Genomic DNA, 18,933 nt, shown 5'->3' with positions numbered 1-18,933 from the left:
TTAAGTTAACAGTTTAGAATATAGAAAGAAAAGAAAAAGAAGAATTTTCAAATATTACTAAATTATGCTCTATTAGTTATTAGTAAAAAGTATGTCAAAAGCCTTGTGACAAATCAAGTGTTTATTTTACTGTTACATTTTATTTAATGTATATAAATACTTTTCTTTTATTCCTAAGGGATGAGAGTCCAATGAAAGCAAATTTCCTTCAAAACATGGTAGAAGACAGAACAGAATCTGCATTTTCATATTATGAATTCCTCTTGCATATACAACAGCAAGTGAATAAATGAACAAATGAAGATATTTGACTTAGTTATTTCCAAGGAAAGTCACAATAATGCAGAATACCCGAGAATATGTAATACCTTCCTTTTCTATTAGGTTTGTGGACTGATGTGATGACTGTATGTTCTCACTGTGATTTCAACAAACTATAGCAAATAAAGGACCACAGCAGAGAATCAAACATGCAACTCTGAAATACTGTATTTTTCAAATCAAAATATATCTACATATGATTAGACATCTTTTTTCTTTGCTGCCAATTATGTTTGAGTTGTTATGGATTGAAATAAGATGAGACAATATTGCAGAGGCAAAGTTCATTTTGTAAAATAAAGACTTCTGTGTTCCAATTGTATATTTCTCTTTTTTTTTTTTCTCCTGAATTTTTGGCTGCTACATTTGAAACCTCACAAGACTAGGTGTTGCAGGGAAGTTATAAATCCATTGATAATGATCTTTCTAAAATAAAATTTTAAAATGTCAGAAGTAAATAGTATATAGAAAAACTAGAATCCATTCTCCCATACCTGTTTTTTAACTATACTAAAACTAGAGTAAACTAACTCTAGTCTAGCATGAAAAGAAGAATAAAAAATAACAGTCAAGCTTTAAAATCTGTCAGTATTCTCTATACTTGAACAAAGTCACCTTCATTTGAGATGAAAACTAAGTCATTTTCTGATTGACTGCAAAAGACTTGGACACAGTATCTTCAGCAGTGAAAAGAATCTGAGCTGTTTCATTATATATGTTAGGACTGGCAGTGATAATAGGGAGATGAGAAACCTTAGCTTGACCCTTTGAATGGGTTTTGTTTGCTCTATGATATGTAATAAAACTGTTATATTGGTGAAATGAGTATGAATGAAAGAAATTAAAGTTTTCTTAAATGCTGTCTCAAATGCATCAGTAACATTTTTCTAAGCAGCTTAATAGTTAAATTGAAAGCCGCTTATAAGATGTTTATTCTTGGATAGTAAAACTTATTAAAGCATGACTGCTGCTGTTTGATTTTATGGATATTAAGATTACAAATATCCAGTATATTGAAGTTATGAAAGAAACTTGATTTCTGAACATGCTCAAGAGACTGCTTTTTTGATTCAGCCTGAGAAATATTATAGTCAAAACCATTAAGTGAATTTTGTTTACAAATAGGTAAATTATACATCTGTATATTTAAAGTGCTGTGATAGAATTTCTTAAAAGAGTTTGGCCCAGTTTCATCTTGTTTTGTATGAACTTCTTAAAGATGTTCATGTGTAATACTTGATGAAAAGATTTTTGTTTCTTTGTTTTCATGGGTTAGAAAAATGTGTTTACAATCTTGGTCTCATATGATCACCAATGAAATAATAACTATCAGGTTTACAGCAACATGAGCTGACTTTAACTGAGTTGTTTTGGGATAGGGAAGAAGCAAGTCCCACTAGAATATACACTACTGTTTATCAGCCAGATGAGAATGATCGTTTATGTTTTATAAAGATACCATCTCCCTTAAGCAGTGTTACAGTTTATTTTCAGTATGCAAGTGGTAATTGAACTGGAAATATTCTTGAAAGCTGCTTCATTTATGAGGAAGCAATTTTCAAAGTGTAGCAAATTAAAATAAATTTATATTTTTCCCTCTTTTAAAGAAACTGAGTCATTATGCACTGATGTTTCTTAACTAAAATTCTCTTCTTAATGTGAATTTTAAATGTTGATATTTGTAAGTCCTTTCTTAATTGTAGTCAAGAATCTTACGGAGGGAAAAGTTTGTGCTCTAGGGACAATAATCTTTCTCGTGCCTCACTTCATCCCTAAGTGAGTATGGTTGTTATTACTACATGCTTTGTTAGTATATTTCACAAATTTACTTTTAAAATTTATTTTAGATGTGTAAAATGTGCAATCTAGAACAATTTTATAATAGCCAGGTCATAAAAAACATAACTTTAGTTAGGATTCACAGTATTTGTTCTCTGGATAATGATGGAATGAATGAACCTTTTGGAGATATTGATATTAAGCAATTATTTTTTGCAGTATGGAATGTGTTTTTTAGTTTGATTTTTTTTTTTGCAGTAGGGCACTTATCTCATCTTGTATTACTTTTTTATGTAAAGCAACTAATATTTACACTATGCCATATTTTTTTTATCGTAGTTGTAAATTATGAAAGATCCTTGAATTTTCTACAGATCTACAACTACTAAAATAACAGACAAGGGCAATCTTGGTATTTAAATCTGAGCATGGCAATTCTACCATAAAAAAGTACTCTATTTTTCTAATTTCTAGGATTTTTAAAATAACATTTCTGTAAGTCTGACATATTAATATTCACTCAAGCTGTACCATTTATTTTAGTTTGCATATATTTCATTATTTTAATTTAATGTAATGTATTGTCTAATAGACTGTTTTACAATAATTCAAATAAAAGATTTATTTCTTCTAATCAAAGATGCATAACAGCTATTATTATCTAGGGGACCACCAAATGTGATTTCAAGATTTTGTTAACTATTACAAATATAATCCTTATATAGAAATTTTAATTTTGTAAAGTAGTGTATAATATTGTAACATTAAATTCTTGTTCTCAAATTCAAGTATGGATCTTCAATGTGCTGTGTTAAATCTTGCTTCTCGAAATGTTAGAGACAAGATTTGTCTTCCTTTTTACAGTTTGTAATTTTCACTGTTTTATTCCTGTAAAAAAAAAAGTCATTTGTAACCCATGCAATCGTTTGAACTGTGCTAATTTAATCAATTTGGCTATTCAATAAAGTTAATTGAAAGAGCTGACATATAGTGACTAGTTATTGAAAGTAATATGAATAATTTGCCAATCACTGAGCAGTGCTCTGTTGTGTATCCACACTAGTAGAAAACTATTGCTGAAGGTGCTTTCAATCTAAGTTACTGTCTGGGAGGTTATAAACTGAATTCTTGATGCTCACTCCTTAAGTACAGCTAGACTTCAAGCTCTAAATTGAAAGGTGTTTTTTTCCCCCTATTCTAAATATGTTTCAGGTACTACTCCACTGACTTCTGGACCCTTTTGTTACTGATAGGCTGCCTACTTGTTGTTTATTTGAGGATAATGTTAGCTTTTAAGATTTTTTTTTTATTCTTAATAATCTATAGTTTCACTACTCTGAGTTTATTATTTATTATGCTTGGTTTTCAGAGCACACTTTAATCCAAAGATCCTTGACTATCTTCAGTTCTGGAAAATCCTCAGCTACTTTATGTATTTTTAATTGAGGTATAATTGACATATAAAACTATTTTAAAATATCTTCATGTTTGTTAGAATTTGGGTTTGTAGGCTCATTTGAATGGAGGGTTTTTATTTTTGCTTTACCTTATCTCACTCTGCCCATACTTTCCCTCTCCCTGTTTTTTTTCTAGTTGCATAGGGCTTATGGTGGTGGTTTAGAGCTCCTATCCCATAGTGATTTGGGGATGTCATCATTCCAGTCACCAACAGTGTGCAGTTGTTTGCCCTTTCTTCTGCCTCCTTACTTAGAAAGTTGAAGTCCAGCCCAGCCGAGCATGACTCAGCAGTTCAGCATCGACCTAGGATCCAGGAGATCGTGGTTTGATTCCCAGTCAGGGCACATGCCCGGGTTGCGGGCTGGGTCCCCAATCAGGGGCGTGCAGGAGGCAACTGATCAATGACCCTCTCTCATTGATGTTTCTCTCTCTCTCCCTCTCTCTGAAATCAATAAAGATATATTAAAAAAAAGAAAAGAAGGTTGAAGTCCAAGGCTATGAGAGTCGATAGCAAATGACTTTTGAGTATTTTTGGAGGACGGCAGACCTCAAGCAGTTTTTGCCTCTTTGTCCCTGTGTCATGTGGAGCACTTTCAGTGCCTCCTACCCATAGAATGTGCTACCATTGCTTGCTTCTGGACCTGCAGCCCAGCAAACACCCAACTTCAGCTCTGCAATGCTTTGTTTCCTATACTTTGAACTGCTGAGATGTTTCTCTTGTTTTTGAGTCTAGCTATTTTTCCTTCTTCTTTATATATGTATATATTTTTTAATGTTTTTATTGATTTCAGAGAGAGGAAGGGAGAGGGAGAGATAGAAACATCAATGATCAGAAAGAGTCACTGATGGGCTGCCTCCTGCACGCCCCCTACTGCGGATCAAGCCTGAAACCCAAAACCTAGGGCATGTGCCCTGACAGGGAATCAAACTGTGACCTCCTGGTTCAAAGGTAGATGCTCAACCACTGAGCCACACCAGCTGGGCTCCTTTATATTTTAAACGTTTTATGTTATTGCTGTGTGGAGTAGAGAGGAGTCCAAGCATGAATTTACTACCTAAATTTAATCCCAGAAAATGAATTCTGGTTTTATCATTTGTGACTTAAGCTGTTCAGCTTTGAATCTACAGTTTATATTATATAGTGGTACCTCGGTTTTCGAACGTCTCCGTTGACAAACATTTCTGTTTATGAACGCCTTAAACCCGGAAGTAATGCTTCAGTTTTTGAACACGCCTCGGAAGTCAAACATGCCACACGGTGTTGCTGAGGGCAAGATCCTGAGGCCCAGCTGAGGCTGTTGATCCCTCAGTTTTCGAATGTTTCAGAACTTGGTCTTCTCGAACAGATTACATTAGAAAACCGAGGTACCACTGTAATGCCTACCTAAACAATGCTAGGATCAAATTAAAATTATACATAAAACTCACTGAAAATGTCAAGTTTTGACACTCTAAAAGAAAAATTTCTGCAACTATTCAGGGAAAGTTAATCTAGTGCTCTCAGTTCTAGGCTTGGGGCAAAGTAGTAAATTAAAAAACAAAAGCATGGGCTTGTCCTTGTAAAGTCTCTAATGAGGGAGATACAAACTAATGCAAGAATTGTGCCCTATGTGGTTTGGCTCAGTGCTTACTGCACTGGCCCGCAGACTGAAGGTCTCAGGCTCCATCCCTGGCCCAGGTCAGGGCAAGTGTGTGAGGCATTTGTCAATCAATGTGTCTCTCTCACATCGATGTCTCTCTCTCTCTCTCCCCCTTCCACTCCTGAAAAGCAATGGGGAAAAAAAAAAAATCTCTGGTGAGGATTAAAAATAATACAAGAATTGTAAGTATGGCCTGTCCGGCGTGGCTCAGCAGTTGAGCATCGACCTATGAACCAGGAGATCGCGGTTCGATTCCTGGTCAGGGCACATGCCCGGGTTGTGGGCTGGATTCCCAGTAGGGAGGGTGTAGGAGGCAGCCAATTAATGACTCTCATCATTGATGTTTCTCTCTCTCCCTCTCTCTGAAATCAGTAGACATATTTAAAAAGAAAAAATTTAAAAAAATTATAAGTATGCACGTTTTATCAAAAAAATCATATATTCCACTGAGAATATATAATACTAGTAATACTAGTAAATTTAATTAATAAGCTGCAGAAACCTCACAGGGAAATGGTTTCCCAGAAATAGTAATCATGTAATATGACACCTTGACACTTTTAATTCTTATTTGACTAAATGAGCCATCATACACCAACACATCTATCCAAAGAAGCAAATTCTTCATTTGGCTTCTACAGTCTCTCTCAAATGAAAGAAAAAATTTCAAATGAAAAAATTTTTTTTATCCTGGAACTGTTATGTGGCCTTGACTCCTCAGGATTGTATTTCATCAAGTTTTGCACATTTGTTACTACTTAATCATTTCAATTGTAGAATTTTCAAAGGACACAGTCTGGGCCTCAGAGATGTAGGCCTGTACAGATATGCATGAGAACCTCTTTTAATGCTTTAAAATTATTTTTTAAAATACATTTTTACTGATTTTAGAGAGAGAGGAAGAGAGCGAAACATCAATCCCACACACACGCCAACCAAGAATCAAACCCACAACCCAGGCATGTGCCCTGATGACCGGAATTGAACTCGTGACCTTTTTTGGTGCATGGGAGGACACTCAGCCAACTGAGTCACACAGGCCAGGGGTAATACTTTAAAATTATTAACTAGGACATGTTGATAGCTTTCATGCAATTTGAGGCACAAAGTTGTTTATACTTGAGCTCCTCATATGGTTGACTTAAAAAAAATTTTGCTTTTTACACCTTTTTCTCAAACTCCTTTTTTGTCTGGGACAGGGTTAGATGACTAACAGTTAAATACAGTATTTTATTACCTCCTAAGAGGGATTTTGTGGATTTTGCACCTGATTGTGCAGCTGGCTTCATAACGGGGGGCACACTAGGCTGCTTCAACCTCTGCAGCCTCCCAGCATAGGTTGAGGGGGGATTGAACTCCCTCATTCACTTACTCATTCGCTTGGTCATCACCAAGCTGCATCTGGAGGCTCCAGGCCACTTTGTTTTCGTGGCCTCCTTCCTCCATAAAAGCATATTCAAAATTGCGTATTATGGCTGTTAGAATAAGGACTATAATCCAGGCTGGATGTATTGTCATATATTAATTAATATTACATTTCTTTCCTGATTTTTAAAGAAATTAAAAACATTTTCTTGGGCCCCTAAAACTATCGCGGGCCGTCAGCATTGCCTGTGCAGGGTCCGCTGAGCGCTCCCACTGTTCTAGAAGTTAAAGCCTTGACCGCAACACGGGGCTTGTCTTCACCGAGAAACACAATAAAATAAGCATATAAATTTAGTTTGCGAGTCGGTTATAAGTGTTAAGGAGAAAAAGGCAGCTACAGAGAATAGTGCTATATTTATGGGATGATCATTTCATAAATTAAATGCCTAATAACTATGTACACCTGGAGCATATACGTCAACTGTAATTAAAAAATGAAAAATTATTTTAAAATAAAGAATAGGATGTATTGAGAGAGGGTGGCAAGGTTTGGACTGGGAAGGTTTCCCTGGGAAAGTCCTGAACAAAGTCGCGAGGAAAAACTGGCACAAACCAGGCGTATTCGGGACAAGACGGGTCGAGGAGGAAGTATCAGCACCAGGAACGAATCCCAAACGCCACGTTCCCTAAAGCGTCGCTCCCAGAGTTACGCATTCTCGCGTAAGCGACGCGACAGAAGGTCAGTGGGAGCAAGTGCCTGCTGCTGCAACCTCCATTTTGCTTCCTGGCACCAAGCCTGTGATGGATGGTGTAGTTCTTACTGCCATTCCTTTCCCGCTAGTAAGGCTGGGCGCCAGTTTTCTCCTCCTTGTGGACAGCACAGAGGCCCGATGGCAGGGGGGAGGACCGGTGAAGGCGAGCCGAAGCGGGAGGAATTGGGGCAGTCCGCGCTGCCCTTATTCAAGATGGCGGCGCAAGGCTCCGCCCGGTCCAGTCGGGCCGTGCGCGTGCTTGGCCCGCAGCCTCCAGCCCGGCGCTGGGGGGCGGGTCTACAGTGAGAGGGGCACGCGCGCCCTGCGGCCGGGCCTGAAGTCATCTGCTCGGCCGCTGCCGCCACCAGCTCGACCGTCGCCACTCCCAGGTTGTGGAAGGGAAGATGGAGCCGGTGACCGGCGCCACTGACAGCGGGGAGCGGCCGGGGGCCCCGGTGGGCGCAGGCCTGTCGGCTTCCCAGCGACGGGCCGAGCTGCGGCGGAGAAAGCTGCTCATGAACTCGGAACAGCGCATCAACCGGATCATGGGCTTTCACAGGCCCGGGGGCGGCGCGGGTGAGAACCTCCGTTTTCCCCTCGGTGTCCCGCCCACCCCTTCAGTTTGCAGGAACCTTCTTTCCCTCCTCCACCCCGCTGACCTTTTTGACCACGCCCTGCTCTCTGTCCCCGCTCTTCAGGTAATGTCCCAAGTTCTCACTTCTTAACTCCCTTCTAGTCGCTCTTCTCAATTTCCCCGAGGCTTCGCCCAGAGATTGCCCCACCCCCGCCGCGGGCTGCGAAGCCCTCGCTCCAGAGCCCCTCGGCCTCGGTGCCCTCTGCCCAGTTTCCTGAGAAGACCCCTTCTGCCTTCCCCGCCGTTGCGCCTGGAAAGGCGCACATCTTATCCCCAGGCCGACCGCTCTGCCTGTTGTGCCAAATGCTTTCCCTCACAGCGCCTTCCCTAGAGTCTACCTTCTTTTGCCTTTTGCTATAACTGTCGGCCCCCATGAGCTTGTCTTTACTGAACTGTCCCGTAGTCCTTTCTGCGTGGATCGGGGACTCTTAGGGTCTGTGTCAGTGCCCTCAGCATTGTCGTCCACAGGTCTTCAAAAAAATTGGAGCGACCTCACCAGAGAGGTTTCTCCTAGAGTGCTGAGATTGATGTGATTGATGTCAGGAACTGCCTTGAACCCTAAGGAGAGGTCCTCATTTCTTCCCCATGTACAATGAGTTTCTTTAAATTTTTTGTGACTGTTTATTTTATGTGAATATTTCTTGAACATCTAGTATGTGCTGCTGTTCCCTGACTTTCCACTGAGTGTTGCCTTTAGTCATTGATTGCAACATCTTTGTGACGTTTGTTTGGTGAGGCTGTAGATAACATGTATAGTTCTGAACTTAACAGTTCGTAGGCTTGCAGCTGAAAACTACCAAGAGAGGGTAAGAGAACTATTTCAAATCCTCCTAGAACAATAGTTACAAAACTATTTCTCCCTTATGATTAATAGAATGTTTATTCTTTCCCAAAGCATTTACTGTCTTTCTTGAGGTACATTCATATTTTGTTCTTTTGCTTTGAAAATGTTATCTGTCTTCATGTTTTGTTTTGTTTTAAACCAGAACAGCATCCTAAAATGGCTTAAGTCCCTACTAATGGCTCCCTGACTGTAGAAGGATTACGTAAACAGAAGCTGTAGGATATGCCACACCCTGTGCTGATTGGACCCTGGATTCAGAAATATAATATTAAAATACATATTTTAAAAAGCTTTAATAATTTTCTGTTTTTGACCAAGTATGTATTATCCATGAAAACTTGGTCTTTATAGCTTGTTCTCTCCCTGCCTATCTTTCCCAATTTGCTTACTAGCCTTTTACCCCCAAAGTTTGGATTATATTCTCTGCAGGGATGCTCTTTTTCAGTGATATATTTTGAGTGTCTAGAGGAAGGAACCAATTTATGTTTTGTGCAGAATCAGGATTAATTTAGATTCAGAGTTCTAGCTCAGTGCCACTTTTAATATTACTCTGAAATGTGTTTGCCTTTATGTAATACATAAGGTTTCTTAATTTTTTTTCTCAGAAGAAGAAAGTCAAACAAAATCAAAGCAACAAGACAGTGACAAACTGAACTCCCTCACGATTCCTTCAGTTTCAAAGCGAGTGGTGCTGGGTGATTCGGTCAGTACGGGAACAACTGACCAGCAGAGTGGTGTGGCGGAGGTAAAGGGGACTGATTTGGGAGACAAACTGGACTCTCTCGTTAAACCACCTGAGTGCAGTAATGATGTAAGCCTTGAGCTCCGGCAGCGGAACAGAGGGGACCTGACAGCAGACACTGTCCAGAGGGGTTCTCGCCATGGCCTAGAACAGTACCTGTCCAGATTTGAAGAAGCAATGAAGCTAAGGAAACAGCTGATTAGTGAAAAACCCAATCAAGAGGATGGAAATACAACAGAAGAATTTGACTCTTTCCGAATATTTAGATTGGTGGGATGTGCTCTTCTTGCCCTTGGAGTCAGAGCTTTTGTTTGCAAATATTTGGTAAGAAATATAATGGAAAATAAAAATTAGTTATAATAATGATGTTTTTAATCCATAGTATTCATTGCCAATATTAACTTAATATTTGCCCGATTCACAGGGCTATTTGGAGATGTGTTATAAATTGCTATTCACCTGAGTTACAGGGTGAGGCATTCTGGTTAAATACAGAGCCTAGTAATAATTACTAAATTCTTTCTACATGTAGGTACCATTCTAAGTGATTTACATATATTGATTCAATTAACCTCATCCTTATGAGCTAAGTATCCTTTGAATCTTTGTTTTATAGATAAGGGAATGGAGACTCATAGAGGTTAAATCATTTGCCCAAGGTCACACAGCTACTAAGTGACAGCTGGGATTAAACCCAGGCAGTTTCGTTCTGAACCCAAAGGGTAAAGTACCTACATATACTATATCTTTTACCACTTTTCAAATAATTTTAAGCATTAAAATGCAGTTCTGTGGTCCTGAACATTATGTCATTTTTTTATGGTTCAGAAGGCATTTCAGCATTTTATGATGGAGTGTTATAAAAATGCCACCCATTTTGCTATACCTTCATGTGCCAATGGCTGTCAGAAGTTTGGATTTGTTGGTCCTTTTGTTTTACAGTATGTGGAGGAATGAAGAATAGCATAGCTCTAATAGTTTAGTGTCTTGCTCTTTGAGATATTTCCATTCAGTTGGCATGCTAAGAATATCAAATACTAGGCACATAAGTAAATTTTCTAGATAATTATGGTTTATATTGTTACACAAAAAGTATTTAAAAATCTACTTTTATGTGAATCTTAAAGAGAATCTGTTGAAAAAATTTAATTTTTCTTTTTCCTGATGAAAAATTATAACTTTCAGTATTTAGTGAGATGTGTAGCTGTTTTTTCTCTTACCTTAAAGGGCTCTGTGCTTTCATGCTTTAAAGTTGTGCTATTTTTGTGCTCGTTTTATGTGAATTTTTTTGGCTTTCTGGTTTTTAACTGTTATTTCTCACTGCTCTCACTATATTTCCATTTAATAATGTTTGCTCCTTCATTCCCTTTATAATAGTTTTAATTTTAGACATAAATGTAAATTAAGTATTATTTTGATCTTTTTTATTTTATTGTGTGAGAAGCAAGATAACCAAGCCATTTTATCTTTAGTAGGAATAGCTCATCATTTGAGATGTAGTTACATGAGTTAATTTCTTGCCCCAAAGTCTGAGGAATGTATGGGCATCTAATTTGAGTACTGGGCCTTTTATGTACTGGGCTTTCAAACTGTCAGTAAATTACCTCCGGATGAGAGAGATGGTACTGCATGATGTATTATACAGCTGTCACCACTGAATACTTTAAGGTTTTTAAAAGGTAAGTTTTTATGAGGGAAGACATTTTTGGGGACATTAAAGAGTGTAAGTTGACTTGAGAAACATGTTTATGATAATAAATTAAATCCCTTTATTTTCTTTACTCTTCTGCAGAAACAAGATTGCTTTCAACTGCTAGAATTAAATATTAGTTTTTTTTGCTTGGAATTTGTAGCTGCTGTTAGTTTGACTTACTGTGATTTGAATGATTACGTTGGAAATATATAATTGTATCTTTTATTTTCACAGTCTATATTTGCTCCATTTCTTACTTTACAACTTGCATATATGGGACTATACAAATATTTTCCCAAGGTAAATTACATTTTTTTTCTAAATTGTGGTGATATATTTAGATTGATTAATGACTAGATAATCTTAAGAACTTTTAACAAATTTGTCATACTTATGGTCTGAATCAGTGCTAGTCAAAGTGTAGTTTGATTGTAGCACCAATCAAACTATTTTTTCTGTTTGTAATGAGTTAAGTTCAGAAAGTGAGTAATTAGACACTTTATAGCAATTGGACATTGCCATAACATTTTATCATATTTTATAAAAATGTTGGTCCACCATGAATTGGAGGGAGCGGAAATCTCAAGACAGACTTTGAGTAGTATGCATAATCAAGTGTTCAATTTAATTAGTAAAGATTTAGTAATACATTTTGTTTATGATAAAGTAAAATAGGTTCTGTTATCTTACTGTGCTCCTTAATGAACACTTAATAATAATGCACTTGGTCTTTAATGCCAAGGGCTTGATATTTACAAGAGATATTTGGCCAAAGTTGCAGAACAGAATCATGGAGTGTGTCAGTGTTTACCTGGTCTGCTTGACTACAGATGTATATACATAGTTTTATGTGACTTGACTTGGCTGGCATAGAAGATAATTCTACTTGTGTGAATGAGTTTTTGGTGAGAAATGGCTACTTGGCTATTTGCGTAGTGATTTGTAATCTACTGATAGGCCTCATATGTTTTTTGTGGATTTGAAACATTATATTTTTAAGGGGACAAATAGGTCAAATACGCAAAGGAGTAAAAGAAATGTTATTTTTAATTTAAAAAATTTTTGATGATACAGATGTATAGTTAATAAGCTAATAAGTTCCTCAAAAGTTTAATTTTTTTAAAATTTTTATAAGAGTTTATATGAGTCAAACTGGCAACATATGCTAGGAAGCAAAATCTCAAATGCTCTAAAAGTGTAATTGTAATAAAAGCGTTTGTTTAGAAATTTACCTTTGAAACATTGATTGTAGTTTTGCAATAGCAAAAGTTTGAAAACAACCTAAATGTCTACTAATAAGTGGCTAGTTAAAAAGTTATGGCCTACCCATTCAGAAGCTCTTAATGTTCTGCTAATGGTAAGTTTGCCAAGAAATATTAAGAGAAAAAATCAAAATACACAATAGGATCTACAGTATACTTCTTTTTTGTAAAAGGAAAGAAAATATAGATATTTGATTTTGCTTATATATGTGTGAAGAAATTCTGGTAGAGCCCTGGCCAGGTAGCTCAGTTGGTTGGAACGTCATCCCAATATGCCAAGGTTTCGGGGTTCAGTCCCCAGTCAGGGCACATACAAGAATCAACCGATGACTGCATAAATAAGTGGAACAACAAATCAGTGTTTTTCTCTCCTTGACAAAATCACTAAATTAAAAAACAGCCCTGTCTCGTGTGGCTCAGTTGGTTGGAGCATTGTCCCATACTACAAAAAGTGGTGAGTTTGATTCCCTGTCAGATCACATACCCAGGTTTCAGGTTTGATCCCCAGTTGGGCGCATGTCAGAGGCAACTTATCGATGTTTCTCTCTCACATCAATGTTTCTCTCACTCACTCTCTCCCTTCCTCTTCCTCTCAAATAAAAAAAGAGTCTCTCTGTCTTTAAAAAAGTAAATAAAATTAAAAATAAAAAGTCATTTTGTTTTAACATTTTTTAAATACTCAGAAAAGTTGAAAGAATTGTGCAGGTAACACCCATTTATGCTTATGAGCTAGATCCTATAATTAAGATTTCATTATATTTATCCAGTTTTCTATCCAGTTTTAAAAACATATTTATTTTTATTGTTGACATTACAGATGTTCCCTATTCTCTCCCTCTTTGCCTACCTCCACCCCGCCCCCTCTTGCCATCACCACACTGTTGTCTGCGTCCATGGGTTATGCATACATGTTCTTTGGCTAATCTCTTTACCTTTTTTCATCCTGCCCGCCCCATCCACCTCCCCTCTGACATCTGTCATCATGTATCCATGACTCTGATTCTATTTTGTTAGTTTTATTCATTAGATTCCACCTATAAGTGAAATCATACGGTATTTGTCTTTGTCTGACTGGCTTATTTCACTTAGTGTAATCTCCAGGTCCATCCATGCTGTTGCAACATCAATATACTTTAGCCCTGTACATTTCAGCTTACATATCATTACAATTTAGTGTTTGTTGATGGTTCTTTTTCTTTCTTTTTTTTAAAATATGTTTTAATTGATTTTTTTAGATCAAGAGGAAGGGAGAGGGAGATAAACATTGATCAGCTGCCTCCTGCACGCCCCCTACTGGGAACTGAGCCCATAACCGGGGCATGTGCCCTGAATGAGAATGGAACTGGTGACCTGGTGCCTGGGATGACGCTCAATCCACTGAGCCACAGCAACTGGTCTCATTTCTTTTTTTTCAATCCTCATCCAAGGACATGCTTAGAAAGGAAAGGAGAGAGAGAGAGAGAGAGGGAAAGAGAAAGAGAGAGGGAGGGAGAGAGAGAGAGAACGAGAACATCAATTGGTTGCCTTCTGTGCCTGACCAGGGATTGAACGTGCAACCCAGGTATGTGCCCTGACCTGGAATTGAACTGGCAACCTTTTTTTTAAAATATGTTTTTATTGATTTCAGAGGAAGGGAGAGGGAGAGAGAGATAAAAACATCAATGATGAGAGAGTCATCCATGGGCTGCCTCCTGCACGGCCCCCACCAGGGATTGAGCCTGAACCAGGCACATGCCCTGACCGGGAATTGAACTGTGACCTCCTGGTTCATGGGTTGACACTCAGCCACTGAACCACACCAGCTAGCTCTTTTCTTTATGGTAAAGTGTTCATACAGTGATTTGCTCAAGTCTTTAGCGTACCACTTAATGAGTTTTGACAGCCTGCGGAACCCAAATTCTTTCAAGGTTTAGAACATTACTATCAGGAAATTCCATTGTGCCCCTTCCCAGGCAGCCTCAGTCCCAGCCCCTACACTTTGAAGGTCAAAATTTTCTTTTTCCCACCATAGATTACTTTTTTGTGTTTTAGTACTTCATATAAATGGAATCATTCCTGTACATACATTTTTGTACAAGGCTTCTTTTATTCTGCGTAGTATTTTTGGTAATCCATGTTATTGAATATATTAATTTATTTCCCCCCTTTTTTGACTAATACTCTATTGTATAAATATACCCATTTATTTGTCTAATCTGTTGATAGTCTTCTTGTTTGTTTCCAGTTTTTGGTTATTATGACTAAAGCAGTTAATAATTTTCTTGCATGATTCTTTTTATGGACATAGGCTTTGATTTCTCTTGGGTAACTATAGCTATTTATATTATTAAAATTTTTGAATCATGTGACTGGATTTGGTGATATCAAATCAGTAAATTAAATGAAAATTCAGCCTTGAATCTCTTAAAAAATGAAACTAGAAAGTTATATTAGGAAATAAATGTTTGGTGATATCCAATTGCATGTATTATCAAGTGTGAGTTGCTTTGCATGATAATTAGGACTCTAAAGAATGTTCCTATGATTCTGTTACAAAATTACTCACTGTCTTCCAGTACACCTGTCACTTTTCTGACTTTTGTTGTCATGAGACTTACCTTTCAATAAGATTTCTACTTCTGTCCATCTAAATCTTGCTTATTCTTGAATGCCTGTTTTTAATTCCCCTTTTTCCTGAAATCCTGTGCTTTATTTATATATAAAACCCTGGAGTGATTTCTATCTCCTTTGATCCACTGTGACACACATCATCCATTTCATTCATTTATTATTTTTTTAATGTCCTTATTGATTTCAGAGAGGAAGAGAGAGAGAGAGAGAAACATCAGTGATGAGAGAGTCATTGATCAGCTGCCTCCTTCAGGCTCCCCACTGGGAATTGAGCCCGCAACCTTGGCATGTGCCCCCAACGCCTAATCGAACCCCAATATCATAGTTGACGCTCAACGGCTGAGCCATGCCGGCCGGGCCCATGTCATTCATTTAGCACTTATTTATGTCCTATATTTTTTTAACTTTTGATAGCAAGAATGGTATCTTTCTCTTTACTGCTTAGCAGTTTACTGCTTTACATAGTATATGCTCAGTAAATGTTCTTTGATATATTATTGATCGATATTTTGAAACTCCATTAACAGTTTTGAAATCAGGCAAAAATAACACTGATAACGTTTTTATAGAGTTTAAGCTGTCTTCTGAAAGCTGTAAGATTTATTTGTCTTTCTGTGTGTAGGGTGAAAAGAAGATAAAGACCACAGTACTAACAGCAGCACTTCTATTATCTGGAATTCCTGCCGAAGTGATAAATCGATCAATGGATACCTACAGCAAAATGGGCGAAGTTTTCACAGATCTCTGTGTCTACTTTTTCACTTTTATCTTTTGTCATGAACTGCTTGAATATTGGAGCTCTGAAGTACCGTGAAGACTGCAGAACTCAGAAGGAGAAGCTTGCAGAAAACCAGTTTCTCTTCTATATTTCAGTGTCCCAAAGGAGGCAAATCAGTTTACACCTTTATGTAATTCTTTTACTTTGTAAGGATTGTAAAGCTACTTGATTAGGAATGGAATGGCAGGTCCTCTGATTTAAAGGGTTGAGTTTGTATTAATACTGATGTGAAAAATAGGCCACCAGTGTCATTAACTGATTCTTCTTGTTTAATCCCTAGCGTACACCTTTCCCTAACTGCTCAGATTTGTAATTCTTCTTTGGGGGGCTGAGCTAGTGCTTTGAGGGAGCAGAGGAACATGGTCTCAGCCAGCCCCTTGTAATTGGGGACTGCATCTTGTATTTGTGTTGTTCTGTCCTGAGAAGTGGAGCCATCTTAAAAATAAAATGAAAGAAACTGAATTGTCTAATGTTAAATCTGCACATTTTAATTTATAAGGACCAAATAAGGTAGCTAATTATCTTTTCTTGTTGAGCTGGTGTCTTAATTCTTACTCCAGTACAAATATTGTAATGGGAGAATGGATTAAGATTCATACATGTGAGCCCTGGCAAGTGTGTTTCAGTGGTTCGAGCATCGTCCCGAGCACCAAAGGGTCTTGGGTTTGATTCCCAGTCAAGGGCACATTTCTGGGTTGCAGGTTCGATTGCTGGCCCTGATCAGGGTGCATGATGGAGGCAACCAATTGATGTGTGTCTCTCTGCCCCTCCCTCCTTTCCTTCCACTCTCTAAAAAATCAATGAAAAAAATATCCTTAGGTGTGGATTAACAACAACATAAAGATTCATACATGTGAAATTAGAAGGTATTTATAAAATCTTTATATTATTTTTTATTAATGAAAATTTTTTTATTACCCATCTCAGAATTGGAAATTTTCATTTTTTGTCACTTTATTTTGAACCAGAATAGTGTAGAATAAGTATAATAATTTAAATCTAGTTCTATGACTTAGGATAAGATTATAGGCACACATTTTTTTCTGGATTTTATAATGAATCTAGTGTCTACACAATTGGAAAGCATCTTGGTTTGTCATGTCCCCCCCAGTCTCTGGGAAGACACTAGTAGTCTTCAATTAGACATGTTTACTTCTTTATATATATATATAGTTGATTTTAGAGAGGAAGAGAGAGAGAGGAACATCAGTGATGAGAGAGTTATTGATCGGCTGCCTCCTGCATGCCCCCTGCTGGGGATCGAGCCCACAACTCGGGCATGTGCCCTGACCAGGAATCGAACCGTGATCTCCCAGATCCTAGGTCGATGTTCAACCGCTGAGCCACGCCAGCTAGGCACTTCTTTTGTTTCTTAAAAACAAAAAGGCCCCATTTGGAAATTTCAGGGACTTGATATGTATATGGGTTAAAACTAGATTGATTAGGATGGTGGTTGAGAGGTGACATCTTTGATCAGTAGCTTTTTAGATTAGTTGTGTAAATGGACATGTGTGCATCACAGTTGGTACTAAAAACAGCAGGGGAGTTATGAGATACTCGGAACTGGGTTAATTAGAATCAACATCTGCTTTGGAAACCAGGGCAGTTTGTTAAAAGTAATGTACTGGAGATACAGTGGACTGTAATTACAAGCCTACCTTGGAGATACTGCTTGTTTGGTTCCAGACTACCACAATAAAGTGAATATTTATAAAGCACGTTACAAGAATTTTTTGATTTCCCAGTGCACATAAAAGTTATGATTGCATTGTGGATTATTAAATGTGCAATATCATTGTCTAAAAAACACTGTACATACCCTAATTTAAAAATACTTTATAGGAGTGCACTTTCCACCGAAGACTGAAGACTGTTTTTCCAGCTGGAGCTTAAACACCAATGTCTCACCAGAGCAGACGGCACAGAGCAGTACAGACTGGTGCAGAGCAGGGCAGAGCAGAGGACCATCGCGGAGTGGAGCTGCCTAGCGAAGAGGGCGCTGTCCCCAGAGCAGCCTCACATCCGTGCAGCACTGTAGCACTATTGAGCTGTTCCACAGCAGTGCTGTTTCCACAGCCATGCTGGATTACCATTGACTGGTTGGCACTAAATAAAATTTCCTTCATTGCATGCCAAATTGAGGATTCCTGTTGGCATTAAATTGGCACCAATAACCATTGGTTCACACTATTGACATATAAAAACAAACTTTTAGTAATTTTTTGTTAATCCTCACTGGAGGCTACTTATTTTTTCCCCCATTGATTTTTTTGGGGAGTGGAAAGGAGGGGGGGGGGAGAGACACGTCGATTGGTTGCCTCCCGCACACCTGCCAGGGATAGAACCTGCAACCCAGAAATGTGCCCTTGACTAGGAATCGAACCCATAACCCTTTGGCATGTGGGCAGACACACCACTGAGCCAGGTCAGCCAGGGCAAAAATAAACATTTACTTTAGGTAGATGATACATATTAGCTCCTGAAATTATGGAGCTGGGAAATCCAGCAAGAGACTCAGGAGAGCTGGTGGTATAAGTTCCAGTCTGAAAGCCAGCAGGTGGGAGACCCAAGAGGAGCCAATGTTTCAGTTTGAGTCCAAAGGAGGAGAAGACCAAAAAAAAAAACAACAAAAAACTGAAAACTGCAAAGCATCATCTGAGGCTGTTGGAAAATGGCACCAATAGATTTGATTGACACAGTGCGGCCACAAGCCTTCAATTTGTAAAAAACAGTGTAAAGCACATTAAAGCAAAGCATAATAAAAGGAGGTGTGCCTATACTACTTTCACCTGTGCTAATAGTTAAACGTTGCTACTTCTGGGACACAGAAGTACTGTGAACTTAGCATAAATATACTACGGGCGTAAAAAGCCAGTCAGGATGGTCACTTCAATGTGTTAAAGGGGAGTTAGAGTTCTGGTCAGATATCAGATGCCTGGATTCTGGTCCAGCTTAGATTCCAAAAAGATTGGTGATCTGGGATTAAATTTGTTTCCCAAGTCTCAGTTTTTTCACTAAAAATCAAGAAACGTGATTTAAAAATCTGTTTAAGTTG

The 18,933-nt window shown here is 38.1% G+C and overlaps 2 protein-coding genes across 2 annotated transcripts in view; both read left to right on the top strand.

Moving 5' to 3' along the window:
• SEC24A (SEC24 homolog A, COPII coat complex component) overlaps positions 1 to 3,084 on the top strand; it is a 70,878-nt gene extending 67,794 nt beyond the window's left edge. Inside the window, exon 23 of the mRNA XM_081134141.1 lies at positions 179 to 3,084. Within this exon, the coding sequence (XP_080990267.1) occupies positions 179 to 293 (115 nt within the window). The 3' untranslated portion in view covers positions 294 to 3,084. The remainder of the gene's footprint in view (positions 1 to 178) is intronic.
• Positions 3,085 to 7,505: 4,421 nt separating this feature from the next.
• On the top strand, positions 7,506 to 17,596 carry CAMLG (calcium modulating ligand). The gene is made up of 4 exons (XM_081135159.1): positions 7,506 to 7,891; positions 9,399 to 9,859; positions 11,463 to 11,528; positions 15,723 to 17,596. Exons 1-4 carry the CDS (start codon positions 7,720 to 7,722, stop codon positions 15,912 to 15,914), a joined length of 891 nt encoding a protein of 296 aa, XP_080991285.1. The 5' UTR covers positions 7,506 to 7,719; the 3' UTR covers positions 15,915 to 17,596.
• The last annotated feature ends 1,337 nt before the right edge of the window (positions 17,597 to 18,933 follow it).

Source organism: Miniopterus schreibersii, assembly GCF_964146895.1.
Source record: "Miniopterus schreibersii genome assembly, chromosome: 4".
Classification (NCBI taxonomy): Eukaryota; Metazoa; Chordata; class Mammalia; order Chiroptera; family Miniopteridae; genus Miniopterus; species Miniopterus schreibersii.
Note: the sequence above shows the minus strand (reverse complement) of the source record. Positions and strands in the feature narration are given on the sequence as shown.